This window comes from Colletotrichum chrysophilum (genome assembly GCF_026319265.1).
Source record: "Colletotrichum chrysophilum strain AFK26 chromosome Unknown scaffold_47, whole genome shotgun sequence".
NCBI classification, from domain to species: Eukaryota; Fungi; Ascomycota; class Sordariomycetes; order Glomerellales; family Glomerellaceae; genus Colletotrichum; species Colletotrichum chrysophilum.
The window spans coordinates 70,321-80,749 of record NW_026517334.1 but is presented as its reverse complement, the minus strand read 5'-3'; the positions used below and the strand labels follow the sequence as shown (position 1 = coordinate 80,749).

Here is a 10,429-nt window from a genome sequence, read left to right as displayed (position 1 = left end):
TCTTTTGACTGATTTTGACGTGTCTTGAGTTGAGTTCCTGTGGTATGAGACAAATGCAAGTGGCCTCCGTTTTTCTTTTGCGCGCGATATATACTAAGGTAGTTGAACGTGGGAGAGAGAAAGAAAGTCAAGGAACATTTTTCTCGATTTGTTCGACAATGCCTATTGATTCTCTAGTGCCTGCGTGCCTTGCATTGCGACACGCACCTAATTCCGGTGCAAGCGATTCTGACCTCCGTATATGCACATGACCCGAGTCTTGGGATGCTGAGGCTTTTATTGGATTTTGCTCGCGGGCGGACGACTTCGTAGAAGCTATTCTAATTATTATTCCTTTGCCCCCCTTGCCATTACATAGTATATGCTCATCATCGTCGTGTTTGTTACTTTGCCATTGTCCTGTCATCATAGCCAGAGGTATCCGCCTGAACAGCAAAACCCTTTTCTTCATCTGGAGAGGTCTGTTCGCCCATGGTGCCTGGGTTACTGAGCCCCAAAGTTCCTGAACTTTGCAAATGGTACACTTTCCCGCGAATCACACAAGCACTACGACATGTCACGAGCGGCCTCCAACGTGCACTTCTGCAAGCTTAATCCGCCGAAGAAATGCAGAAAGTATCGTCCACTTGCAGAGCCGCTGACGAGCTGGTCACCCTGCCTACCACAGTAAGCACAGCGGTGAGTTTACTCTTTGCGACATTATGGGGGAGTCAACAGGCGACGAATCAGAAAAGGGGGGACCTCAAAAAGTCTACCGGCAACTCGATCAGCTGAGCACGCATCGCCCGCAATACCTCAACGGAAGGGCTTAATGGGAGGGTGGGCATCGCTGCCTGGGCACACGTCGATATGGAGGAGAACTGGGGAGGAGGGGGGGAGCACTAAGGGTTCGCTGCCACGTCGCTCAGGATGTGTCGTGGGGGGAGCGGGATGGGAGGGATGAAGGTGCACACAGCCGGCGAGTTGAGGTGGGCATGTGGTGGTGGTGGTGGTGGTGGTGGCTTTGGACTTTGGAGTCTTGAACCAATGTCCACCGCAGGACTGGATGTTGAATGTGGGATCGGACGTCGCGGGGCAGTCATGTGACGTCTTGCCTGGAAGATGGGGGATTGGAATTCGTTTTCTGCTGGAGAATGGGAGCATCGAAAAAGCGGCATTGCCTGGGTTGTGTCCGTCGAATGGTCGTCATTGAATGGGCCGGGATGAAGCGGAGCGGTGGGGTGAGATTGCTGGGGCAGAAAATCAGACTCCGCCCGATCTCCAAGGCCCGGCGCCAATTGGACAGCGGATTGCCTGAGGACTGCCTGGACCACCACCATCCACGTCCAGTGTCCCCTCAGCTCGCCCTCCTTTGTCGGCTGGTAGCGGCCGGCTCTCCACTGCCATGACAGCATTCAGATGGAGGGGAAGGCCCAGACCCGAGAGCCACTTCGGTGCCGGCCGCGGGGCAGAGTCAGGCACTCAGTCAGTCGGTACGGTGGTACGGTGAGAGGATAGCAAGGAAACCGCGCTGCACGACATGGACCTGACGCACTCTCCGTCCATGTTGTACGTCGGTCGTCCTTGGTGCAGGCCGACTGGCAGGCAGACATACACATGCTTTTGGTAGACTGACGTAGCCGGCCTCCATCTACTGTGGCATACACGCCTCCCCGCCGCCTTCACGACCGTTCCTATCCACACCTGGCGGAGTCTGTCATCTTCTCTGCCGTTCTGCGTCGATCGTGCGGGTGAGATCCATCTGGTCGCTTCGATTGTGTACGGCGTATTGCTTGAGAGGGGGGGCATGGGATGGGACGTCCCGAGCGACGTGAAGGATCAGGTGAAGTATTTGTAAGGCAGCGTGGTTCTGCGCCCCTTCTGACTGGGAAATTTCAAGTCTTGGAATTTCGGGTGATGACTCTCCAGAGCGCCCGTGCAAATCATCGCCCCGACCGCTTCACGTCTTGGTCGCCCAAACCTTAGGTGCCGTGGCTGTCGCCCGTAGCCTATGGTTAGAGACCGGGTGCTTACTGGACGAGAGAACAAGTAGGCGTCGAGCCGGTGAAGCGGAAGTGGTGGGTTGACCTATCTTAGCCGGGTGACGGGCCCGTCCGATCAAGAATCCTGCTTGGTGTGCTTGATAGTTGGTTGGAAAACCGACAGGCTTATCCAGCCTGGATACCGAAGGATTTGCCTCGAGTTGTCGTTTCATCAAAAGGCTCGCCTTGCCTGAACACGGTGGCTTGGTTTTTTTTTCTCCCATGTGTAGTTGTACGTCTGACGCGTCTTGTCCACCAGTGGCCCCAAGCTGCCAAAGTTTCTTCGCAGAGTCATGAGTTGGGCCATGGCAGTCTTGCTCGGCGACATCTTCTCTGCTCTTGGGAAGTGCTATACGGAGCAAAAAGGCGGAAGGCGGTGACGGGTGCGTGAGTGGGTGAAGCAAAAGGAAAAGAGTGTCTTGCATCGACACGGCTTGTTTTTGACTCAGCTGATCTGCCCCAGATACTGAGTCTCACTCCAAGATGGCCGTGCCACGCGGGGAGCCTAGGAGAATTTTCTTGGCGTCGTTTAGGCAGTGGGATGGAAGAGCAGACGGAGAGTTCGGGCGTTGTGTAGTTATCCACAGTGGGCATGCTGTCAGTTGCTTTCCTAAACACAGCGCGATGGACGGCAGCTGCGTACTGGAGTGTGACACGGGGGAAACTCTGCATGTCCTTGACACATCTACGGGACTGCGTCTTCTGCATGTTCCGTGCCGGAAGGCCGTGGGATTTGTAGAAGGCGATGCAAAAGCGTACACAGCTGCTGTAGCGTGCGACGACGGGCTGATTGACTTTCCAGTGAGGCCAGAAAACGTTGACTTTGGGTCAGCATGCTGGGGAAGGCTTCAGATGAATGCGGTGTGGTCTCAGGGAGGGCTGTCTCTGGTGCGGGTAACAAAGCAGACCATCCGAGAAAGGGTTCTTGAGAGGCCAATTCGGGGTGGGACCCTGATGATCATGGTGTTATAGTTGAGATGTGACACTCGGGATCTGGTTGCGAACAGAGACGGGGACGTGGAAGGGAGATGCCGAGGAGTGGCGGAACGCTGCAAGGATGGGATCGTTTGTGAGGGCCGTCGGACGGTGTCATGGAAACAAATTGCTGGAGCTGCAAAAGGTTGATCGCTGCTAGTTCTCGGTCTCGTCTGGCAGGCCGGCTCATTGTCGCAGAGGTTGCAGGTTCGCAACGCGTACATGCCGAAGCTATGATACCGAAGTCCACGGTGGAAAATACATGTTCGGGTTGGTTGCTATCCTTTCTTTGCCTTTTCGTCGAGCCAGGTAGCAGTCACATCTATGAAATAAAAGAAAGGTGCACTGCACCCGGGGAAAGAAGCACCAATGACCAAAGGCGGGAATCAGGTTTGGCAAGGAAAGATCCAACACAGTCAGTGCCAAGATGTGTGAAAGGCAAAGCTTAACAATCCCCCAACCGAGCGCCTGTGCCAGAGACAGAATTTGGCTGCGCAGGGAATGCGTGCGTGAGGGAAGGGGTGATGGACTTGAGAAGCAGTTGTTGAATCAGAATCCCATGATTCGACTTTACTTGTTGTTATTAACAGGATGTATAAATTCTCCTTAACAACCGGGCTACTTTTGTACCAGGCAGGTACGAATAAGGTGAGTAAGCAAGCAAGGCAAGGGCGGCCGCATTGCGCCGGGGCTTCACGGAATACGGATACACAAACGCGGACTCGACTCGGACGGACGGGAAGCTCATCTAAGATTCTCAGCCCGAGAGCCCAAGTCCATGTTGCAAGGACCATGAATTTGGGTGTTTCTGCCCGAATGGGCAGGGAGAGGGAGCGACGGGAAATGGGAGAAACATGGCAGCCCGGGGGCCATGGTCATCGTGGACATGAACAAGAGCCCGACGGGAGAGTGGGACTCGGACCCGTGCTGCTCATGCTGCCAAGGGGGGAGGGGACCTGGAAAGCAGCCAGAGATTCGGAGTGTCTGGGTAATGGGTAATGGAAGGGGGAGGCTGAGTTCATGGGGTCGAGGACTAAGGCGACTGCTTGGTGCACTAGGCCCGTATCTTGGGTAAGGCAAGGTATGGGTTGTGGAATGCGGTACGCGGGAGACTTTTTTAGCAACAGCTCCAATTCCAGCTCTACCTTAGCTCCAGCGGGCCCGGCCTTGACCTCCAGTGGGCTTTTTCATCTGGGCATCTGCCAGGGACACAGTACACTAGGTAGGTGCTCTCAGGGCTGCGAGGGACTGTCCACCCGGCTGCCCTCCAGCAAGCAATAAGTTCTGGAAGAAGACACCCTTGTTTGGGGTATCAACGCGTGCAAAGTACCGTCCATCCATCTCCAGTCGCCTCACCTTAAGCTTTCAGGCTCGCTGAAAGCCCCTGTGGCTCCCTATGGTTGACCCTTGCTGCCGGGACCGCGAAGCACTGCACACGACAACAAAATGCCATGCTGGATGTACTACATCATGTAAGTTATGGATGGAAGTCTTCGTCGTCGAGTGAATGGACGTCGGGTGCCTGCCCAGCATGACTCTTGCTACCTACTTAGCTTGCCGTGCGTACCTACCTACCTATTTGTAGATTGCTGCCGCTTGCCAGGTAGAATGGCGTCGGCGTGCTGAGAAACGGGCGCCTGCCTCTCTGGCAAGTAGGCAGGTAGCTGCACGCCATCAACATCACAGTTGCTGCCGCCTGCGTAGGAGGTAGGTACATCTGTGTCCACTACCGCGCCATGCCTGCCTCCACTGCCTTACACAACACCACAACACGCTGGAGACTACCAATTACACCCGCCAGCGAGAACACACACTCGACGCGCATTCACCTCAGGGCGAGGAAACTCGACACGCACCAGAACCGCCGAAGCGGCAGCGTCGTACCTTAGTAGCAGCCGTAGCTGGTCGCAACTATCCGTTGCAGGACCCGGGAAACCACGAGCACCTAAGAGAGGCAGGCAGACTCAACACAGAGAGAGAGAGACGGGGAAAAAAGAAAAAAAAGTCTCGACCGCTCACTGACCCCAATTTTTTTTCCCTTCAGATCTCCCTTCATTTTTTTCGGTCCTCTCTCTCTCTTCATCATCCCTGACATTTTCTCGGCCTCTTTTCCACCCCTGTCACCAGAGAAACCCTCGTCCGTCTGGCTTGCTCATCCTGCATCCGTTTCTGCCATACGCGCAGCATACTCGAGTGAATTGAGCACATCGTCTCTGCCTCACCCGAATCTCCATCTTTGGGTTGTTATGTTTTTTTTTTTCCTTCGGTTCTGCCCAGCACCAGAGTCCATAATATACGTGCACAATCAGCAGCCGGCGATCGCATAGTGCCCATAGCACTATCCCTCTTTAACAAACCACCCCCTGTAGTACGAAGCGGCGGCCCCCCCTCACGCAGCCAGCCAGAGCCAGCCCAGCGCAGAGAAAAGAGCGATCCCTCCATCTCCTCTCTTCCTGCCCGCCCGCCCACTCACTGCCACTGCCACCCGTGCTGCTGCCGCTGCCGCTGCTCTGCTGAGTCTGCTCTCCCGCTGCTTTTTTTTGCCTGCCTTTCCGACCGAGCAGCCCGCGCCCAACACAAAACACGAAAATCCTCCCCTCAAACCCACCCTCACCTCTCCTCCCCCCAAAAGCCTCTTTTTTCCCCCACGAGGCCACCTTTTGACCCAACGGCGACGATACGTCTAAACAAGACGACAACGCGATTCAGAGATTTCCATCTCTTGAACATCATCAAAAACATCGACGATTATTCTTTCACGCGACTCCTACCTACGCTGACGTCCGTTTTTTCTCGGCTCCTGCTGAAAGAAGCGAAGCTATCAACAGCGACGGCCCTCTCTGCGGCGACTCCCTCCCATACCCAGGCGAACTAGATCCCCCCCCAAAGGGACGACGAAAATTTTCTCATCGACGACGAGACACCCTACCACGCGATAGAGGCCTGCGCAGATTGACCACAATCCGCCCTCTCGCCGCCGCTTTCTTTCCGACAGGAAGAGAGGCTACCCAAGAGCTGAGATCACTTCGCCGTAAGTCTTTTCGCCCCATACCTTCCCTACTTCCCCTCTCGAGCCTGCTCACCACATCACCCGCTACTTCTGGGCGCTTCGCATCACATCCCCAACAAACGCCTGTCCCATCGCGTCAAATACTAATTTCGCGTCATCAAATCAGCCCCGAGAAGTGCATCATTCCCGTAACCAGGGCACCATTATCTACGGCCGCCGCAAAAAAAAAGAAGAAAAAAAAGGGTACACTCTTGGTACACTTGCCGCACAACGCGAAATCTTCTCTCGGTAACAGCGGGCCATCTTTCTGGCTGGTGAGGATAAAAGATGGCGGACCAACATGAGGTCGACCTTGACTCGATAATCGACCGTCTCCTCGAGGTTCGGGGAAGCCGCCCTGGCAAGCAGGTCCAGCTTCTTGAGGCTGAGATCCGCTACCTGTGCACCAAGGCTCGTGAGATTTTCATCTCTCAGCCCATCCTTCTCGAGCTTGAGGCTCCTATCAAGGTAAGCAACCAGCGCTTGACTCGTATTGGCTGCGTCACTCCCCTCGCTTTGTTTTCCCCGAGTAGCACAGACCTGCTGACGCCGACCCCTCATTCAGATCTGCGGCGATATCCACGGACAATATTACGACTTGCTGCGTCTCTTTGAATATGGCGGTTTCCCTCCTGAGGCCAACTACCTGTTCCTTGGCGACTACGTGGACCGAGGCAAGCAGTCTCTCGAGACCATCTGCTTGCTGCTTGCCTACAAGATCAAGTATCCCGAGAACTTCTTCATCCTCCGTGGCAACCACGAGTGTGCCTCCATCAACCGTATCTATGGCTTCTACGACGAGTGCAAGCGCAGATACAACATTAAGCTGTGGAAGACCTTCACCGACTGCTTCAACTGCCTTCCCATCGCCGCTATCATCGACGAGAAGATCTTCACTATGCACGGTGGTCTCAGCCCTGACCTGAACTCCATGGAGCAGATTCGCCGCGTCATGCGACCCACTGACGTATGTATTAACTTTCATTCCAGGCCAAGTCTTGGATTCTCGTTCGATTTTTACAGATTATTGACTTGTCATTTTCGCAGATCCCCGACTGCGGTCTTCTTTGCGATCTTCTGTGGTCTGACCCAGACAAAGATATCACTGGCTGGAGCGAAAACGACAGAGGTGTTTCCTTCACCTTTGGTCCGGACGTTGTTTCCCGCTTCTTGCAGAAGCACGACATGGACCTGATCTGCCGTGCCCATCAGGTCGTCGAGGACGGCTATGAATTCTTCTCCAAGCGCCAACTTGTCACCTTGTTCAGCGCACCCAACTACTGCGGAGAGTTCGACAATGCTGGAGCCATGATGAGCGTAGACGAGAGCCTGCTTTGCTCGTTCCAGGTGAGTGTGGCCATGTCTGTATTGCGTGGCCGAGGTTGCTGACATATCATGACACCAGATCCTGAAACCCGCTGAGAAGAAACAAAAGTACGTCCCCGGTGGTCTCGGAGGCAACAGCCGACCAGTCACATCTCCCTGGAAGTCCGCTTCCAAGTGATATCAAGAGTTTATTCCAACACAAATGCTTCTAGGTTCGGCCGTCGTTAATTGCCTCCACGCCCATCTCGACCGAACGATCTCTTCGCCCATCGATGCGGGTCTCGCCCCCGCACACCGTCCTCCCACTTTCTTGGACCCTCTCAGGGTCTACCTCCGTCAACTCTTCAACATGTCCGAGTCTTCCCGAGTCCACCCACCCGACTACAACCCGCGCAACTGTTCACGATTACGGCTGTCTGGTAGCTGAAGATAAAACACAAAAACAACTGGAATTTGCAATGGTTTCCATACCGGTTCGCGTGTCTCCGTGCGGCCCCCCTATGGACATGAACCATACAGGGTCTCGTGAACAAGTGATTTGCACGCGACGCTGCATGGGAGAGCTCGAAATCGACGCCTCGTCACCGCCTCGATTTATTTTGGCTTCGTCATCCACTTTCACCTAATGTTGGACGGCCAATTTGCCAAACAAATGCATGCCAGTTGGCAAGGGCTGCCATCACGGGACCGATGTGACATTGAAACTCCACCTGTGTTCTCGCGGCTCCAGACAGTCGTACCCGGTCTCAGACTGGAGATCGTTGCAGCGCACGCACTCTTGAAGCCATGTCTCAATCCAGAACGCTGTGGCACGTTGTAGGACTTTTCACCTCGTGAACCAGGGGCCAAGCTTGTGGAGTCGGCATTCTCGGTCGTGGACGTGGCAAGACGTGGAAGCGTCGCCCCGGTTGGGCAACAGAGTTGGGGGCTGGGTTTTCTCTCTTTTGCTTGTATTTTTCTTCTTCTCTTCCTTGTTTTCTTTTCGATTTTCACTGTTCTTCGGAGAGGTCTCTAGTCTGCTAGCGGGGTTGGTACCGAGACCTCATTCAGGGGATCGCCGCTTGGCACGATCTTGGGAATGAGGGGTCTGGCGTCCTGGCCCGGGTTAGCGGTCTGCTCTGTACACACACAAACACGCGAGGCATACGCTTGGACTGGTCGACCCGGCGCGGTCACGTCCTCGTGGACAATGGATAAGGATGCTGCGGCGGCTTTATGACTGCAATGAGAAGAAAAAAAAAAAGCCTTATTCTATTCGAACTTTCTGATTCTTGGTGAAGTTACTTGTTCCTCGTAATGATGTTTGGGTATAGAATATCAAGTTGCTCATCGGCAAGCTAGCTAGGTGTATCCGGCATGGATCCTCATGGTCCAATTAAACAACGAGAGCCGCCAAAGACGTTCCCGTCGACGATCATAGCCTGGTCCATCCCTCCTAGCGCGGGAGTCCACATTCCTGAGGCTCTCTCTCCATGCAACGACGGATCAACAACCACCAGCCAACAGGGGAAGAGGAATGCGCAAACGTCGTCCACTCGCTGGTGACCTCACAGGCGGACGGTCCCGTCAGGTACGCGGCGGGAAGCTGACGTGTCTAGCACTCCTCCCCGTGGACACCGCACGCTACCCAGGCCTTTCGGTCTAGGTTGGGCCTCAGGCACAGTCCTCGCAGGCTTCCTTCACTTCGTCCTGTTTCTTCTGAAGCTGTAGCTTGCCCGGGGGCGAGACCTCTGCCTTGGCCTGCTGCCCCTTGTTCGCGCCCGCGGCGGCGATGGCGGCCTTCGCCGCGTCGTCAAAGGGGCTCTTATCGCTCGTGTCTGCGGTCTTGTTCGCGTTGGCGGGGTGCTTCTTGAGGTGGGGAATCACGTCCGCGGCGGAGGGCAGGCTGCTGCTGCTGCTGCTCTCCTGGTCTTTGGCCATCGTTGTTGAAGAAGGCTCCGCGGCGGCGGCGGCAGGAGCTTTGCTATGCTTCCGGTCGACGTGTCCGAGGTCTCTGTCCGGCTCGATGACGTCGCGTAGGCGGCGCTTCAGCTCCTTGGTCTCGGGGAAGCCGCCTTCCGTCTTGCGGTCCCAGAGGATCGTGGAGGAGGTCGTCGCGGCGCCCGGGGGTTGGTGGGTTAGGGTTACGGTGAAGGTGCCGCCTGTTGAGGGTTGGAGGGCCACTTCGCCGAGCGAGGTTGAGAATGTTGAGAGGAGCTCTTGGGCGAACTGGCGGGGGAGGGGTGGTGAGGTTAGTATGATTGTTCCGACATACGGGATGACGTTTGACGTTGAGGATGTGAGACGGGGGGCGGCCAAGAGGGGATGAGGTCATTGGGTTAGGAAATGTCAGGTAGGTAAGGTAGGACGGGCGGTTGCTTGTATTGGAGGCCCAGGGTCAGGGCAAGCGAGGTAGGTGTAGCGTGAGAAAGGCAGGTTAGGAGGACGTACATATGCCGCGCGAAGCATCCACTTACACTGGGTGCAGAACTGGATGGCTACGCGGGGCAGGGGGTATGGTGTTGCCGTTGTTGATGAGTTGACTTCAGCCATGTTGGTAGAGGCTGATGCAGAGGGGATATGAGTAGAAGTGGCGCAGATTCGGAAGTCTTGCTTGTCGTTTGCTGGTCCTCAGTTTTGGATACCTCAGTGACGGCAGTTTGCGACTAAAGTGATGCGGGCGAATCAATTTGAAGCAGAAGGGCTCCAGAATGCAACTTGGTTCAATAGAGAAACACACGTCCTAGGCAGGGAGTGAACGTCCAGCAGGGGCTTGAGTTATCGGAAACCCATAGATCGTCACCGTTCGGATGCTCGGTTCGCGCCTAGGCCAAATCAAGATGTGCAAGCAAGATGAGAAGAAAAAAGACTAAGGAACAGTCGGTTCGTCCTGCGTCATCGGGCGGCGTAGTCAACACGACGCGGGAAGCGGGGTGGGGGGAAACCCAGTCGTGCCAGTGCTCCCAGCTCTAGACCAGGACGCCACAATTTGGATGGGAGCTGTGGCCAGCAGCTCATCTGGAGGGATTGGATTGTGGCTTGCGTCCGGGCCTCAGCTGGCTGACATAGAGGGAAAAGT

The 10,429-nt window shown here is 55.3% G+C and overlaps 2 protein-coding genes across 2 annotated transcripts; one reads left to right on the top strand and one right to left on the bottom strand.

The window, feature by feature from the left end:
- Positions 1 to 6,333: 6,333 nt before the first annotated feature.
- COL26b_006397 (uncharacterized protein) lies at positions 6,334 to 7,549 on the top strand (the record flags this gene model as incomplete). The annotated part of the gene is made up of 4 exons (XM_053179216.1): positions 6,334 to 6,513; positions 6,611 to 7,012; positions 7,093 to 7,392; positions 7,451 to 7,549. 4 exons carry the CDS (start codon positions 6,334 to 6,336, stop codon positions 7,547 to 7,549), a joined length of 981 nt encoding a protein of 326 aa, XP_053036803.1.
- Positions 7,550 to 9,024: 1,475 nt separating this feature from the next.
- COL26b_006396 (uncharacterized protein) lies at positions 9,025 to 9,903 on the bottom strand (the record flags this gene model as incomplete). The annotated part of the gene is made up of 2 exons (XM_053179215.1): positions 9,025 to 9,579; positions 9,802 to 9,903. The coding sequence occupies 2 exons, from the start codon at positions 9,901 to 9,903 to the stop codon at positions 9,025 to 9,027; spliced, it is 657 nt and encodes a 218-aa protein (XP_053036802.1).
- Between the last annotated feature and the right edge of the window lie 526 nt (positions 9,904 to 10,429).